The following is an 18,818-nucleotide window of genomic DNA, read 5'->3' on the forward strand; positions in this document are numbered from 1 at the left end:
CATTGTCCATTTGGAAGACCCATTTGCAACCAAGCTTTAACTTCCTGACTGATGTCTTGAAATGTTGCTTCAATATATCCACATAATTTTCCTTCCTCATGATGCCATCTATTTTGTGAAATACACCAGTCCCTCCTGCAGCAAAGCACCCCCACAGCATGATGCTTCCACCCCCGTGCTTCACGGTTGGGATGGTGTTCTTCGGCTTGCAAGCGTCCCCTTTTTCCTCCAAACATAACAATGGTCATTATGGCCAAACAGTTCTATTTTTGTTTCATCAGACCAGAGGACATTTCTCCAAAAAGTACGATCTTTGTCCCCATGTGCAGTTGCAAACCGTAGTCTGGCTTTTTTATGGCGGTTTTGGAGCAGTGGCTTCTTCCTTGCTGAGCGGCCTTTCAGGTTATGTCGATATAGGACTCGTTTTACTGTGGATATAGATACTTTTGTACCTGTTTCCTCCAGCATCTTCACAAGGTCCTTTGCTGTTGTTCTAGGATTGATTTGTACTTTTCGCACCAAAGTACATTCATCTATAGGAGACAGAACGCGTCTCCTTCCTGAGCGGTATGACGACTGCGTGGTCCCATGGTGTTTATACTTGCGTACTATTGTTTGTACAGATGAACGTGGTACCTTCAGGCGTTTGGAAATTGCTCCCAAGGATGAACCAGACTTGTGGAGGTCTACAAAAAAATGTCTGAGGTCTTGGCTGATTTCTTTTGATTTTCCCATGATGTCAAGCAAAGAGGCACTGAGTTTAAAGGTAGGCCTTGAAATACATCCACAGGTACACCTCCAATTGACTCAAATGATGTCAATTAGCCTATCAGAAGCTTCTAAAGCCATGACATCATTTTCTGGCATTTTCCAAGCTGTTTAAAGGCACAGTCAACTTAGTGTATGTAAACTTCCGACTTCAACTGTATCTCACTAGGTCAGGATATTTAAGCCTCCATATATCCACTAGTTCCAATATATCCATGATATTCGTGATTTACATAAGTGCATGAGGATGATAGTTTGTAATGTGATTTCCTTTACGATCCATTGAGGTATTTAAAACCATATTATAATCTCCCAACATAATAATAGTCTTGTATTGCTTGTAGATTTGATAAATTCTTATATATATTTTCAAAGATGCATGGATTATCATTATTTGGACCATATAGATTAATTAGCCAAATCTGTTTATGGTTCAATAACATATTTAATAGAATACATCTACCTTGCGGATCTGTTTGGACAATTTGCACATTCTGATCTAAATTATTGTTAATATCATCACCCCTTTTGAGTTTCTTTGCCCTTGGGAGAAGTATACAGTTCATTCGGATTGTGTTCAGACTCCTTCCCTTTTTTCACATTTAGTTACGTTACAGCCTTATTCTAAAATGGATTAAATCAATAAAAATCCTCATCAATCTACCCACAATACCCCTTAATGACAAAGCGAAAACAGGTTTTTAGACATTTGTGCAAATGTCTTAAAAATAAAAAACAGAAATACCTTATTTACATAAGTATTCAGACCCTTTGCTATGAGACTCGAAATTGAGCTCAGGTGCATCCTGTTTCCATTGATCATCCTTGAGATGTTTCTACAACTTGATTGGAGTCCACCTGTGGTAAATTCAATTGATTGGACATGATTTGGAAGGGCACACACCTGTCTATATAAGGTCCCACAGTTGACAATGCATGTCAGAGCATAAACCAAGCCATGCAGTCGAAGGAATTGTCTGTAGAGCTTCGATACAGGATTGTGTCGAGGCACAGATCTTGGGAAGGGTACCAAAACATTTCTGCAGCTTTGAAGGTCCCCAAGAACACAGTTGCCTCCATCATTCTTATATGGAAGAAGTTTGGAACTACCAAGACTCTTCCTAGAGCTGGCCACCCGGCCAAACTGCGCAATCGGGGGAGAAGGGCCTTGGTCAGGGAGGTGACCAAGAACCCGATGGTCACTCTGACAGAGCTCCGGAGTTCCTCTGTGGAAATGGGAGAACCTTCCAGAAGAACAACCATCTCTGCAGCGCTCCACCAATCAGGCCTTAATGGTAGAGTGGCCAGACGGAAGCCATTCCTCAGAAAAAAAGGCACATGACAGCCCACTTAAAGTTTTCCAAAAGGCACCTAAAGAACTCTTAGACAATGAGACACAAGTTTCTCTGGACTGATGAAACCAAGATTGAACTCTTTGGCCTGAATGCCAAGCGTCACGTCTGAAGGAAACCTTGCACCATCCCTACGGTGAAGCATGGTGGTGGCAGCATCATGCTGTGGTGATGTTTTTCAGCGGCAGGGACTGGGAGACTAATCATAATCGAGGGAAAGATGAACAGAGAAAAGTACAGAGATCCTTGATGAAAACCTGCTCCAGAGCGCTCAGAACCGCAGACTAGGGCGAAGGTTCACCTTCCAACAGGACAACAACCCTAAGCACACAGCCAAGACAACACAGGGGTGGCTTCGGGACAAGTCTCTGAATGTCCTTGAGTGCCCCAGCCAGAGCCCGGACTTGAACCCGATCAAACATCTCTGGAGAGACCTGAAAATAGCTGTGCAGCGACGCTCCCCATCCAACCTGACAGAGCTTGAGAGGATCTGCAAAGAAGAATGGGAGAAACTCCCCAAATACAGGTGTGCCAAGCTTGTGGCGTCATACCCAAGAAGACTCAAGGCTGTAATCGCTGCCAATGGTGCTTCAACAAAGTACTGAGTAAAGGGTCTCAAAACTGATGTAAATGTGATATTTCCGGTTTTTTTATTTTATAAATTTGCAACAATTTCCAAAAAACTGTTTTTGCTTTTTCATTATGGGGTATTGTGTGTAGATTGATGAGGGGGAAAAAACAATGTAATCCGTTTTAAAATAAGGCTGTAACAAAATGTGGAAAAAGTCAAGGGGTCTGAATACTTTCCGAATGCACTGTATTTTTCCCCTCCCCCGAGTCCTTTTGCCACACAACTTCATCTAAAATTGTTGAATGAGTTTCCTGTAAACGCTATATATTATTTTCCTTATCTTTTAGCCAGGTAAATACTGATAGTCTTTTCCTATTATCTGCTAAGCCGTTACATTTACATTTACATAATTTAGCAGACGCACTTATCCATTACAATTATAACTGGCTATACTTATTTCACCATTTACCATCATGAGATACAAGTTTCAATTTTATTTATCATAATATATGTTTGTAACCTTACCATTAAAAAGTACCATGATGATTGAGTGTCCATATAGCTGTACCATGATATTTACACTGCTACTGAGTAAACCTCCAATTGTTCTCCACTATACCACCCGCTAAAACCTCTCCCCATCCCAAGTTGGGTTGTCGTCCCAGTGACTGGAAGACCACCCCTGCCCACCTGGATCCTAGGGCCTTTGAGAGATTGGGACCCATTCTTTAAAAAGAGCACACAGTGCCACCCACAGAACAGAAGCAGATGAACAGCCAAAAGCATTTCCAACGCCCTCACCTTGATTGTATTGTATACTGTTATTTAAAAATATATATATATTAAATAATCTTGATATCTGCATTTATTTCCACAATTAACTAATAATATGCGTAATAATGCAGGCGCTTCATACGAAGGATTGTTACCTATAACCAGGACTGGAATTACAAAAATGTATTTTTTTGGCAAGCAATTATTATTTTGTGAAACAATTATTGTGATTCATCCTATAATGTCCCTAACATCATTAATAATAATAATAATAATATGCCATTTAGCAGACGCTTTTATCCAAAGCGACTTACAGTCATGTGCGCATATTTTTTTTTTACGTATGGGTGGTCCCGGGGATCGAACCCACTACCCTGGCGTTACAAGCGCCATGCTCTACCAATTACCACTTAGCAACAGATCTGATATACTGTACATACAGTGAGGGAAAAAAGTATTTGATCCCCTGCTGATTTTGTACGTTTGCCCACTGACAAAGAAATGATCAGTCTATAATTTTAATGGTAGGTTTATTTGAACAGTGAGAGACAGAATATCAACAAAATAATCCAGAAAAACGCATGTCAAAAATATTATAAATTGATTTGCATTTTAATGAGGGAAATAAGTATTTGACCCCTCTCAATCAGAAAGATTTCTGGCTCCCAGGTGTCTTTTATACAGGAAACGAGCTGAGATTAGGAGCACACTCTTAAAGGGAGTGCTCCTAATCTCAGCTTGTTACCTGTATAAAAGACACCTGTCCACAGAAGCAATCAATCAATCAGATTCCAAACTCTCCACCATGGCCAAGACCAAAGAGCTCTCCAAGGATGCCAGGGACAAGATTGTAGACCTACACAAGGCTGGAATGGGCTACAAGACCATCGCCAAGCAGCTTGGTGAGAAGGTGACAACAGTTGGTGCGATTATTCGCAAATGGAAGAAACACAAAAGAACTGTCAATCTCCCTTGGCCTGGGGCTCCATGCAAGATCTCACCTCGTGGAGTTGCAATGATCATGAGAACGGTGAGGAATCAGCCCAGAACTACACGGGAGGATCTTGTCAATGATCTCAAGGCAGCTGGGACCATAGTCACCAAGAAAACAATTGGTAACACACTACGCCGTGAAGGACAGAAATACTGCAGTGCCCGCAAGGTCCCCCTGCTCAAGAAAGCACATATACAGGCCCATCTGAAGTTTGCCAATGAACATCTGAATGATTCAGAGGAGAACTGGGTGAAAGTGTTGTAGCTCTTTGGCATCAACTCAACTCGCCATGTTTGGAGGAGGAGGAATGCTGCCTATGACCCCAAGAACACCATCCCCACCATCAAACATTGAGGTGAAAACATTATGCTTTGGGGTTGTTTTTCTGCTTAGGGGACAGGATAACTTCACTGCATCAAAGGGACGATGGACGAGGCCATGTACCATCAAATCTTGGGTGAGAACCTCCTTCCCTCAGCCAGGGCATTGAAAATGGGTCGTGGATGGGTATTCCAGCATGACAATGACCCAAAACACACGGCCAAGGCAACAAAGGAGTGGCTCAAGAAGAAGCACATTAAGGTCCTGGAGTGGCCTAGCCAGTCTCCAGACCTTAATCCCATACAAAATCTGTGGAGGGAGCTGAAGGTTCGAGTTTCCAAACGTCAGCCTCGAAACCTTAATGACTTGGAGAAGATCTGCAAAGAGGAGTGGGACAAAATCCCTCCTGAGATGTGTGCAAACCTGGTGGCCAACCACAAGAAACGTCTGACCTCTGTGATTGCCAACAAGGGTTTTGCCACCAAGTACTAAGTCATGTTTTGCAGAGGGGTCAAATACTTATTTCCCTCATTAAAATACAAATCAATTTATAACATTTTTGACATGCATTTTTCTGGATTTTTTAGTTGTTATTCTGTCTCTCACTGTTCAAATAAACCTACCATTAAAATTATAGACTGATCATTTCTTTGTCAGTGGGCAAACGTACAAAATCAGCAGGGGATCAAATACTTTTTTCCCTCACTGTACACACACTCTCCCCACCCTTCCCAACCCTTCCCCACAAACATCCACAAGCACAGATCAACAGTTGTTCCATCCCCAGGCCCAACTCAAGAGAAGACTTGATGTGCGAATATATATACAGTTGTAGCTGTTTGAGAAGGCATGCAACATTTTGCAAGAATGGGGATCTTTGCTTAACCAATGTCGTCCTAGCTGGAGCTCAGATACACCCCTCTTCCCTGAAACACACATGCTGGTCCCCCGTTGTGACCATTTCCCCAACCATCTCTGAGCAGTCAGACCTTTTGATTATTTTGTGCCGCCATGACCACAATAATTTGCCCGCTCTCTGATTGTCCGAGTGGGACCCCCTCCCCATGGGTTACTGCAGCAAGTGTTGCCAGAACTGCCACTACCTGGGGGGGTCTCCACCGGAATTCCCACCGGCTATGTACAAGGTCGTCAAGGTTCTCATTAGCAGCTTTGAGAAATTCCTTGCATATTATGCTCACCCACCCGGGGGCTTTGGTTGGACCAACCCTGCCAGGCATGCTCAGACTCTTGAGGGGACGGTGCTGCTTTAGTGGGTCTCTTACCACATTTATCTTTCTGTCTTGGCTGCGTATAGGCTACTTGCAGTAGGACTATAAAACAAATAAGGACTTCTCCTTAGTGTGTGGGTTACTCAGGTGGGTGTGTAGGGTTGGGGACCTTTCCATCATGATAGGACAATAAATAAATAAACTATATTTGTAATTTATTTTAAAATATATATCTGCACAAAATTGAAAACTCTCTGTCACAACTCCTGCTCGCAGACACATGGGCTCTGGCATTTGTAACCATATTCCTTTTTCACTCACTTAATCTCACCACAGTTTTCCAATCACAAAAACGTTGTATTATTTAGAATAGCAATGGAGTAGTCTTGGTGTCTCAGAACAGTTGGTTATCAATGTACAGTTTAGCGACGACAAGAGCTACACGTTTCCCTTTTAGTCTATTAATTTTGAAGAGTGGGTACAAAACTTTGTGCGGTTCTGCAATTTCCTTCGGGAGCTGATCATTCATGCCTATTTTTGTGCCAGCGAGTCTTTTGCCAGGCTTTTAACCATTATTTTATCCTTCAAGAATGCACAGTTGGCAACGATTTGGTGCTCGTATCGCTGTCCTCTCTGTCCAAAACAATGTACACGTTTGATTTTGTCGACAGTATCGCCTGGGATCTGTAGTGCTTTAACCAGGAAATCTTTCACCACACTCTGGATCTTCACCCTGATTCTCTTTAATACCGGTAAGTACCAGATTTTCTCACATAGATCTAGTCTGTATTTCAAGTAAGGCTTCTCTCAGAAACATGTTCTCTTTTTAAGTTCTTTACCTTCCGTTTCAATAGTATTGACTGTACCTTTTAGCTTATTTGTTTCTTTCTCCATTGTCACAGCTTTATTGTCACTCATCTCGAGGCTCACCTTCAACTCCTTTATGTCTTTACTGACTAGTTCAAGTATGCCCAATTTATCATTTATCGACTTTAGCAAGTCGGTTAATACACTTACCGTTCCAGGTGGTGAAAAGCATAAATCGTCTGTGTCAGTCGAGGAGTCTTGTTTTCTTTTTTGAATTGGTTCTCCATGCTTACTCTCCGACATGTTTTGGTGTTAACTGTGTTGGTAATATTGGTCGATACATTTCTCTAACCTTATAATTTGTTTTGTGTTGTTATCCAGATTAAAGGTTATTGCCCACGAGTGTACGAGTATGTGGTGTGAGGTGCTAATATTTAGTCAGATTTACAGATATTGAATATTACGTTTTTATCTTGAGGCATTCTGCTCCGCTGTCTTCAGTACGCATTGTTCCTTCCTACAAGAAGATTTAATACAACAACATGAATAATCCGGAAAGGCATAGACAGCAAAACAATTCAACCATCAATGCAGTCAATGAATTGTAATACCATAATGTTCCAGGCAAAGGAATGAAAAACAAAAGTAAAACTGTTTGCATATTCTCTTAAATAAAATGCAATCTGCTTATATACCAGAGGTAGCCTATGTGAAGTTATTGGTCAAAATGGCCTCTTGTTACACAGCTTGTGAATATCATATGTATTAGCACCACCCAGATTCAACTAAATGGTCTGTAAAGTTATTCATCCAGTGCTTGTGGGGCTTTATCCATTTGTTCCTCAGCGGAATAGATTTCTCACAAAATCGGTAGATCATTGATCCATCCCTCCATCCGTGGGGTGAGACATTACCTATTCCCCCTCCAGTTTGTGAATGTCAGCAAAACCTTGTCCTCCTTTTTGCTCTGTTAGGGAGCCCTGGAGGAAACAAATAAATAATTTGCAGAAAATTGACAAATTGTTGCAGAAGGGAGTTAGTTCTAGGTTAATATTTTTTCAAATAATACTGCACCTTCTAATGAGTCAGTTTATACAGTAGCTGCAATACTCCATCTCTGATTTTATGAGGTGACATTCACTAATGTTTGGCACTGAGCTATATTATAATGAAGATGATTATGATTATGGTGATGACAATTATGATGATGGCAATGATGACCCCAATGATGATGGTAATGATGATGATTTGGGATTTGAAATGAAGACGTGATGATGGACGACTATGATCATTCTGGGTCAGGGACAGGGCAGGGCAGCTATGTCTGTAGGTGATACTGTGAGGTCATGACGCAGCTGCACTCCTCCTCCCCCTTCTCTCTCTCCGTGCAGTGGAGAGAATAGCTGATGTGCCTATTCTCAGAGACGCCGCAAGCCTCCAGTCTAGAGCAGCGTGTGCTGCTAACGCATGCCTCGCAGCTCCTACAGCACTGAGAGACAGAAAAGAGGAGGGGAAAGAGAGAAGGAAAGGAGAGGGAGAAGGAAAAAGATTGAGAGAGAGGAGAGCAGAGAAGGAAGACCACCCTCATCAGGCAACCACGTCTCTGTGAGCCTACCAAGGACCGTACCACACACACACCATGGCAAGCCAACCAATCAGAGCGTTCACATCCTTGATCTATCCTCCTTCATACAACTGCTCATCCATACACAGCTGAAAGCGGCAGCAGCAGCATCTGTGGAGGAGAGATACTGTAGGAATGTAACGTTACCCATAGAGCACCTGACCTGAGCAGGAAACAACCTCACCACCAACCTCTTTACTGGAGAGTTTTACAGGAAATAAGAAGGAAATACTTTAACATTTTTATCAACCATGTGGAATTCAATGCAAAAGATGAGAGTCGGATGTTGGGTCTTCAATTTCTACTTTGATGGTTATAATCGAAGCAATCGAGTCACTCAACCTTAAATCTTTGGACTTGGGTGTGGGTGTGGGGATGTGGGTTTGAATGTTTCTCAGAAGACCAACCTACTGAGACATTTGCTGTCTACGTTTAGACATCCCTTTTTATGCTGGCATGAGACTTGAGCTGTCTTTTTTTAGAGCTTGGGTGTGTTTGTGAGAGGGGACGTGGTGATTGTACGTGTGGAGGCTGGGAGGATGACATAGCAGGCCAGTAGTGTTGTGACAGACTGAGGCTGAGAGAGGGACACAGTGGGACATAGAGCAGAGCGGGCGAGGCTATGAGAGCCAGGAGAAGGGACAGGATGGTGTCTGTCTGTTCACCATGCACAAAAACAAGGTCAGGTTCTTTATCTCTATTCTGATCAAGTTTTTACCTATAGTTTATTAAGTCTTGTATTACATGTAAAATGACTCTAATCTGCTTTTGCTTCTACAGTATTTCCTCTGTTAATGGAGTGTGGTCTCTTCATATGAGGTTGACATTAGTAAGAACTGTCATCTTATGTGTATAAAAGTACAGTACACTTTTCTACTTTCCATTTTCTAAGTGAGTAGTGTGTAAAACTGCTGTGTTAAAGGTCCAATGCAGCCGTTTTTATCTCAATATCAAATCATTTCTGGGTAACAGTTAAGTACCTACTGTTGTCGTGACGTGACTTTCATTAATCTGATGACTGTTATTTATCCAATCAACTAACTATGTTTAATTGTCACTCGATTAAATTAATAATGTAACAATTAACTCATTAGGAATTTGGGGCACCACGGAAGAAGTTGTTTAACGAGTTACCATCTCCCGAATTAAACTCTTAGAAGATAGATATATGTTATATATCGATAACAGACACTTATCAAATCATTACCTCATCAGTCTCATTCTGAACGTCGCATACTCCTTGATATCTGCAAGAACCCTAACCTTATTGATGAATCAGCAATACACAAGTTGGCTTAATTATTTATTTACTAACTAACTAAATAATAACACAGAATACATAAACACACACACGGTATAGGTTATTGATTACTAACGTCATACAATGAAAACAGGTCCCTAGTGGACTGGACTAACAATAGCATGACTGCTTGGTTAGGGGAAGGGAAAGAGAGGGAAAGGGAGAGACAAAGAGATTCAACTTATCAGTTGTTACATTTGGAAACCACCGCTCATTCAGATAATATGCATTGCATTTGTTTACGCGTAGCTGTCCTTGATCGTCTTCTCTCTGTTGAACCACTTTCTAGAAAAGGGTTTGAGTGTCCTATCCCACTTCGGTGAGACTCGGCTTGTCTTCGAATGGAGTGTTCGTTAGAATAGATACTTCAGATGTACCAACGGTTGTCTGAGATGGGATTGTCCTTCCCAACTCGTGTCTTTAGTGAAAGATGTAGACTACTTTACATGCCAGCTGCAGACTGATATGATAAGGTCTAGTGCATTTATCTGCTTCTTCACCTCATGTAGAGGTTGAGAGGTTCAGAGTTTCACCATTTCAAACGTATGGACTACCGTCTCACGGTTTCTGGTCTGTAGAGTGTCAATCATTTGTAACGTTCAGCTCCCGCTGCACATCGGCTGGTCTGTAGAGGTTCAACCATTTGTAACGTGAGCTCGCGCTTCACGTCGGCTGGTCTTTCTCATTCAAAGTTCTAACCATTCTAAACGTGCAGTCGCCACTCTCACGTTTTCTGGTCTTTCTGGTCTAACCATTCTAAGCCGTGTAGCAACAGCTCCAAGCTTCTTGGTCTAATGTTAATTTGTCTTTCAAGCCTTTATGCCCTCTTGGTAAAAGGGGCGTTCCTACTTGCTGACACGATCTCTGATGGCACTTGGGGTGTGGCTAGTTACCATTTTACATTTACATTTTAGTCATTTAACAGCCGCTCTTATCCAGAGCGACTTACAGTTAGTGAGTGCATACATTTTCATACTGGCCCCGTGTGGGAAATGAACCCAGAACCCTGGCATTGCAAGCGCCATGCTCTACCAACTGAGCTACAGGGGACTGTGGAAAGGATATGATTAGAAGTTATCTCTTATGACTCCTAATATCACATTCCTATCTTAACAAAAATAGTTTAATCAATTTTCATATCACATAGACAACATATTGGATGGAAACTTGACAGATAAAGGGGGAATCCTTCTTAAGTTACAGTATTTGGTTCATACAGTTTTTAATAACATCACAAAATAATAAACAATATGACATGATTATTCTTTAGATCCCCACTGACCATTCCAAACATTCAGAGTCTATGGAACAAAGAAAATCTCAGTCTTCCCATACTAGAGACTAAAAGGAGTAATTTTCTGCAAACTATTTATGACCGGCTGTTAAGTCATAAAACCGGCCCAACTCCCCCTTCTCCTCTCCTGTGGGAGAGAGGGGGGGGTCTGGCTATCTGTCAGCCATTCGCCAAGCTGATCTGGCACCTTTGATTCTCACCAACATCCATACGGGGTCGGCAGGTAGCTTAGTGGTTAAGAGCGTTGTACCAGTAACCGAAAGGTCGCTGGTTCTAATCCCCAAGCCGACTAGGTGAAGAATCTGTCGATGTGCCCTTGAGCAAGGCACTTAACCCTAATTGCTCCTGTAAGTCGCTCTGGATAAGAGCGTCTGCTAAATGACCTATTTATTACCAAGGAGAGAGTCATGACACTGTGATTGTTTTCAATTAAAATGGTCAAAAAGAAACCAAAATAGCTTCTTAGCAAAGAGCAATTTCTCAATCAAGAATTTTGCTAGGACTGTTTGCGGTGGTCTGAGTGGGGAGGGGAAAACTGAAAACTAGCTGTTATTGGCAGAGAGGTTTGTAACTCTTTTTTATTTCGTGGTCCTCTGTAGCTCAGCTGGTAGAGCACGGCGCTTGTAACGCCAAGGTAGTGGGTTCGATCCCCGGGACCACCCATACATAAAAAAAAAATGTATGCACGCATGACTGTAAGTCGCTTTGGATAAAAGCGTCTGCTAAATGACATATTATTATTTATTATTAAAAAATTTACCGCCTGGTCATGTCACCAGGTAGGCCAAAATTCCATCCCACCAAAACAGGCTACAATTTAATGCGTTCTTTTCAAACAGCTCTTATACAAAAAGGGCATTATCATCATCTTCACAATATATAAAACACAGGAAAATCACGTTTTTGACTGCACTGGGCCTTTAAGACATGTTTTTTTTCTGCTGATGATGACATTGACTTCTCTAATCTTTGTTGTTAAATGCATTTTGTTTCAATATCCAATTAACCTCCTGCAACTGTTTCAACAGCCCCAGTTTCCTTCCCTAAGCACTTCATAATACAGTATGTGGAATTTGATTGATCGTTACAACACTTATCTATGTAACATAATCGGATCGACACTCCTGTTAGCAGACAGTAGCATAAATCACTACAGAACATTAGACAATTATAGATGTTTATAATTGTTTAAGACCTCCAGTGGAGTATAGGGATTTTCCAGCCGGCTTGACGGCCTCCCAAATCTGTACTGGGATCTGTGCTCCTCCGTTGGCTCCATTAGGGGCAATTTAGCTAGATTTATGTTCCCTGTAAAGCTAAGAACCCAGCGCGGCCTGCAGGCACTCCCTGTAACCCCACAGTGACGAATACCCAACAGGTAATTTTCTACTATCCTTGCGTAACTCTCTCTGTCTCTTTTTAATTACTGTGAATGATTGTCACTAATGAGCACATAGAGGGCTATTAGGAGAAGCCCAACTCAGTCTGCCATTACTACGTAATGAGAGGATGAAAGGATTGACCATTTACTGTGAGAGAAGTAGAGAAAGTGATTGCCACCAAAATGGTTCACTTGCTTGAGTTTTCACCTTTCATAGAATTGATGGAATATAATATGATAATTCTAGAGGTAATGGATTGGTCCAAGTTAACCAGTTTACCAAGAGGGGTTTCTCTGACACACATAATAATATATGTGTTTACAAGTGTCTTGGTTCTTAGGTAGATTTTTTAAGACTATTTTAAGATTTACTGTCGCCAATGGGAACAGTTTGATGTCGCACATCGAGGCTGATTTATTAAACACACAAACACAGACAGTCTATCAGTCACAGTCTCACAGGGTTTAAACAGCTCCTGCTACATGCTGGGTGGGCTTTTGTCTCACCTGAGATCTCCCTACACAGGTGAGGCTAGTTACCCAGCTAATCCTTCAGTGGTCCCAACTGGTGTATTAATGATATGGCTGGTACTTTATGTCTCTCAGATTTGTCGCAAATAGGGTACTGTACATTTTTTACTAAGGTTATCCCTTCACTGATCTATCCTTACACATCCATTAGACCATGTGTCTGCAGGCAGGTAGACCTGAACCTGAGCTGCTGTGATGTGCTGACTAATCATCAGACCTCTGGTGACTGGCTGTAATTCTGTTAGGATCATTAGTGAATCTATCCTGCTGCCTAGGCACTGTAAACACATGCATCTCACCACATCAGCAGCCAAGCTACGGAATGATTTTACTGCATACAAGCAATCATGTACCGGTACATATCCACAGGGTGTACACACAATATGTCATTATGAACAGAGCCCATCTGTCCAATACCCAGTTAGGTTATTAAGTTAGATCCTTAATTGTGGAGTAGCGGTGGGCTGGTGATGAAAACACTGCAGGCCCACGTGGGTAATTTACCAGGGATACGGCAGAACTACAGAGAACTGTCAACTGGCAGATGTGTTCAAAGAGGACATGCAGAGCCTAAATGTTTAAAAATATCCCTCCTTCTTCATCCCATCCCTCTTCTTTTGGGAGGTCTCTCCCAGGCTTCATCAATCAAGAGGTGTAATCTGTATCTTATCTGTCTAAACGTGATTGATTTTCCCAAGCTGGCCTAAAGGTTCCATTTATTATTCATTCTGCGGCGGTCCACCTCTACCCCAGGGGTGGGGAGATAGGAAGCACCCTGGTTCAATGTCACCCCTCTGAGCCCCTAACTACCCCAGAGGGGCCAGCTCTCTGAGGGCGTGGGTCTTTCTCACTCTGCCTACTCGTGGGATGAAAGCCCTGGAGGTCTGGTACTTCAGAGGATGATCAGAGGGAGCTAAGAGGGTATGGAGAGACAGATCAACCAAAGCAGATGGTAGAATATGTCGTTTGTGTTGAAGCCACCAATTTAACAATATCTCTCAGGAAAATCTTGCCAAAATTGAGCAAAAGAAATCAGCTGAATGCCCTAAATAACAAGCGTGGGTTTGAGGGAAACTCATCAGCCAGCTAAGCTCAGGGAATCACTTTAATGGGTGCCGGGAAGCCCACTTTCACACATACTAAGCGAGAGAGTGGGAAGTTATGAGTCTGCCTAGTGAGTGGAATCCAGTAATGTAAGACTCTCACCCTCTGAGGATATGAATTGATAGAATGAACTAAAGGCCACCGAACAGAGTGATTCATGGGAGATGTGGGCGCAGCGCTGCATGTTGAGTCACTAGTGATAACGATGGATGGAAGAGGAGAGAGAGAGAGAGAGAGAGAGAGAGAGAGAGAGAGGGGCCTGGATGGATGAGCCACCGGCCTCCCACACACATCATCACTTCATGGCCTTGGGTGATTGTTTTGTCTGTGTTCCCTGTAGTCAGTGGAGAAAGGCAGAGCTTTCCACAATATGGGTCTGAATTTTTCACCCATCCCTTGGTAACCCAGTAGCCCTAAATGAGTTAGGTTACGATAACTCTATTATTTTGATATACAGTTGAAGTCGGAAGTTTACATACACTTAGATTGGAGTCATTAAAACTCGTTTTTCAACCACTCAACAAATGTCTTGTTAACAAACTATAGTTTTGGCAAGTCGGTTAGGACATTCACTTTGTGCATGACACAAGTAATTTTTCCAACAATTGTTTACAGACAGATTATTTGACTAATAATTCACTGTATCACAATTCCAGTGGGTCAGAAGTTTACATACACTAAGTTGACTGTGCCTTTAAACAGCTTGAAAAATGATGTCATGGCTTTAGAAGCTTCTGATAGGCTAATTGACATCATTTGAGTCAATTGGAGGTGTACCTGTGGATGTATTTCAAGGCCTACCTTCAAACTCAGTGCCTCTTTGCTTGACATCATGGGAAAATCAAAAGTAATCAGCCAAGACCTCAGAAAAAATATTGTAGACCTCCACAAGTCTGGTTCATCCTTGGGAGCAATTTCCAAACGCCTGAAGGTACCACGTTCATCTGTACAAACAATATAGTATAAACACCATGGGACCACGCAGCCGTCATACCTCTCAGGAAGGACACGCGTTTTGTCTCCTAGAGATGAACCTACTTTGGTGCGAAAAGTGCAAATCAATCCCAGAACAACAGCAAAGGACCTTGTGAAGATGCTGGAGGAAACAGGTACAAAAGTATCTATATCCACAGTAAAACGAGTCCTATTTCGACATAACCTGAAAGGCCGCTCAGCAAGGAAGAAGCCACTGCTCCAAAACCGCCATAAAAAAGCAAGACTACGGTTTGCAACTGCACATGGGGACAAAGATCGTACTTTTTGGAGAAATGTCCTCTGGTCTGATGAAACAAAAATAGAACTGTTTGGCCATAATGACCATCATTATGTTTGGAGGAAAAAGGTGGTTGCTTGCAAGCCGAGCTGCATCATGCCGTGGGGGTGCTTTGCTGCAGGAGGGACTGGTGCACTTCACAAAATAGATGGCATCATGAGGAAGGAAAATTATGTGGGAATATTGAAGCAACATCTCAAGACATCAGTCAGGAAGTTAAAGCTTGGTCGCAAATGGGTCTTCCAAATGGACAATGACCCCAAGCATACTTCCAAAGTTGTGGCAAAATGGCTTAAGGACAACAAAGTCAAGGTATTGGGGTGGCCATCACAAAGCCCTGACCTCAATCCTATAGAAAATGTGTGGGCAGAACTGAAAAAGCGTGTGCGAGCAAGGAGGCCTACAAACCTGACTCACTTACGCCAGCTCTGTCAGGAGGAATGGGCCAAAATTCACCCAACTTATTGTGGGAAGCTTGTGGAAGGCTACCCGAAATGTTTGACCCAAGTTAAACAATTTAAAGGCAATGCTACCAAATACTAATTGAGTGTATGTAAACTTCAGACCCACTGGGAATGTGATGAAAGAAATAAAAGCTGAAATAAATCATTCTCTCTACTATTATTCTGACATTTCACATTCTTAAAATAAAGTGGTGATCCTAACTGACCTAAGACAGGGAATCTTTACTAGGATTAAATGTCAGGAATGGTGAAAAACTGAGTTAAAATGTATTTGGCTAAGGTGTATGTAAACTTCCGACTTCAACTGTAATTAGTTATCACCGAGTTGGCTCTGTCTCTTATGTCACTCTACACACTCTTTATAATAATATGATAATGGCAGGAACAGAGCACACATCATCCTCAGCCGTTAAAGATCATGCCGCTCTCCGTCATGTTGAGCAAAGCCAGACAGGGACAATGTTCATATCCTCAGGCGTCTGCTAGCCTGGGCCTCCTTTGATAATGGGGGGTCTGCTGTATTCTTGTCCACAGAGGACCAGGTATACAGATACTGACTCACCGACAGTGGGCTGTGGTGAACTGACAGAAATCTCATTTTGCTCCCACCCCCACCCAGCGGCATGCTGGGAGTTAGGTATCATGGTTATACTCCTGTGTGCCACCCCATGTCCCGTTTCCTCAGCCATATTAAAGTCTCTCACCTTCTTCTCTACCGATAGGCCAAGCAGAGGAAGTGGAAGAAACTGATATGGAGACCACAAAGGTAGGATATACTGTATTCACTAAACAGACACATGTACTGTAGTTTGTTTAAAAACACTCAAATCAAAACCTTCTTTATTGCACCATTCATACTGTACTGCTCATAATGTATATCCTATCCAGATGAAACACTTCACTCAGCTGTAACCATATTCAGGAATACCACAAGAGGGGGCACTCTCCATAGGATGTGAATGCCCTGATAGTCCTGGCACTGTGTAGACCCAGTGGCTCCAGTCAGTCTTCACATATCACAGTCTCATGAAATACTGTACTAGAGTTGCTGCCACTTGTCCTTATCTGCAAGCCCATGGTCTATCAGGTCTCTGTCAGCATTGTATTGCACAGGGACAGTCACCATGGCTCCAGTGTGCTCTGCACTGCTCTGCACTGCACTGTACTGCCTGCACAGATTAACCCTGGTGAGCTGATCCAGAGGTGACCCACTACTGTACTGTATTGTATGTCTCTAAGGAACAGGACAGCTGTATCCTAAAACTAGATCCAGGCTAAATGTATTTTAACAGAATGCTTTACCTGAGTTACCTTGGTGCATTCGCCCCACTCCAATTGTCCTGGTGGATTTGTCAAACAAGGAAACACAACCAAATATGTCAAACCATTAGGGTAATAGATCACCTCTGAGATTACGCAAGCAGAGCTATGTAATACGTGTTGTTTGTGTCAGTTTCTGATGTCCATCAGAGTACACTATAACCTCCCTCTTGGTGGTACACGACCTGATGATGATGTAATCACAGCTTTCCATAATTAATTTTCATCCCCTGAGGTGGGATTGTAGAGGGATGTATTATATCTCTTTGTAGGTTTTTGGAATGTGAGGTTTGGGGCTGCAAGGCTGTTTTGTGGAAGCTTTGTTAAATGATGCTGCTTTTTTACAGAGTGGTGTGGATCATCTGCTAAGCTCAAAATAGCTCAAGTGCCATCCTTGAATGCCTTTTGGGGTTTTGTGGCATGACAACCAACAGTAAACTGATGAAAAAGCCTTTGTGTGTGTGTGTGTGTGTGTGCGTGCGTGCGTGCCTCCGTGTGTGTGTGTGTTTGAATGAAAACAGCAGACAAGGTCCACATATGGCATTCAAACAGCAGGCAAACTACTTTTGACTTTGATAGTGACGCGTCCCATTCATCTCTATGGCAACAGAGTATTCTTTCTGGGGAAAAATACAAAATATACAGTTGAAGTCGGAAGTTTACATACACTTAGGTTGGAGTCAATTGGAGTGTACCTGTGGATGTATTTCAAGGCCTACCTTCAAACTCAGTGCCTCTTTGCTTGACATCATGGGAAAATCCAAAGAAAGACCTCACAAAAAAAATTGTAGACCTCCCAAGTCTGGTTCATCCTTGGGAGCAATTGCAAACGCCTGAAGGTACCACGTTCATCTGTACAAACAATAGTATGCAAGTATAAACACCATGGGACCACGCAGCCGTCATACCGCTCAGGAAGGAGACGCGTACTGTCTCCTAGAGATCAACGTACTTTGGTGCGTAAAGTGCAAATCAATCCCAGAACAACAGCAAAGGACCTTGTGAAGATGCTGGAGGAAACAGGTACAAGAGTATCTATATCCACAGTAAAACGAGTCCTATATTGACATAACCTGAAAGGCCGCTCAGCAAGGAAGAAGCCACTGCTCCAAAACCGCCATAAAAAAGCCAGACTACGGTTTCAATCTGGTCGCGGAGCCTCGACCTTAATAATACCATCCTCCACCAGGTAACTCAGAGTTTGGTTTGTAAGGACAAAGGTTTGTAAGGACACAGATTGGGTTGCTCGCCTCCAGTGGTTTGCATATGAACACAGAGCTATAAACAGAAAAGAGGTCTGAAGCTGAAGTTGATCTCACCATGCATGCACATGGGCATTCAGTTGTTATGAAATTAGAGGGTAAAGGTTACGTCATAATGCTGTGACTACACTCAGCAGGCATCACTGTTGTGTACAGTTTTATCCATTTGGAAAGGACCTAATACTCCAATGTGCAATTGACTGTTTTAGTTTGTATTAAAGAGTAGGGGGAGTATTAAAAATGTCAGTCTGGTGCTTGTTGTCTTGACCATATTATGAATTTAGTTTTCCAGCTTTATTAGAAGAAAGGCCCAATCAAATCAAATCAAATGTTATTTGTCACATGCTTCATAAACAACAGGTGTAGACTAACAGTGAAATGCTTATTTACGGGCCCTTCCCAACAATGCAGAGAGAAAAATGGAGCATATACCCGCGTGGGTGATTGAA

The 18,818-nt window shown here is 42.4% G+C and overlaps 1 protein-coding gene across 1 annotated transcript in view; it reads left to right on the forward strand.

Moving 5' to 3' along the window:
- The first annotated feature begins 8,487 nt into the window (after window positions 1-8,487).
- LOC121558567 (protein Aster-B-like) overlaps window positions 8,488-18,818 on the forward strand; it is a 68,777-nt gene continuing 58,446 nt past the window's right edge. Inside the window, exons 1-2 of the mRNA XM_041871935.2 lie at window positions 8,488-9,121; window positions 16,510-16,553. Coding sequence (XP_041727869.2) covers window positions 9,107-9,121; window positions 16,510-16,553 — 59 coding nt within the window. The 5' untranslated portion in view covers window positions 8,488-9,106. The remainder of the gene's footprint in view (window positions 9,122-16,509; window positions 16,554-18,818) is intronic.

This window comes from Coregonus clupeaformis, chromosome 5 (assembly GCF_020615455.1).
Source record: "Coregonus clupeaformis isolate EN_2021a chromosome 5, ASM2061545v1, whole genome shotgun sequence".
NCBI lineage: Eukaryota > Metazoa > Chordata > Actinopteri > Salmoniformes > Salmonidae > Coregonus > Coregonus clupeaformis.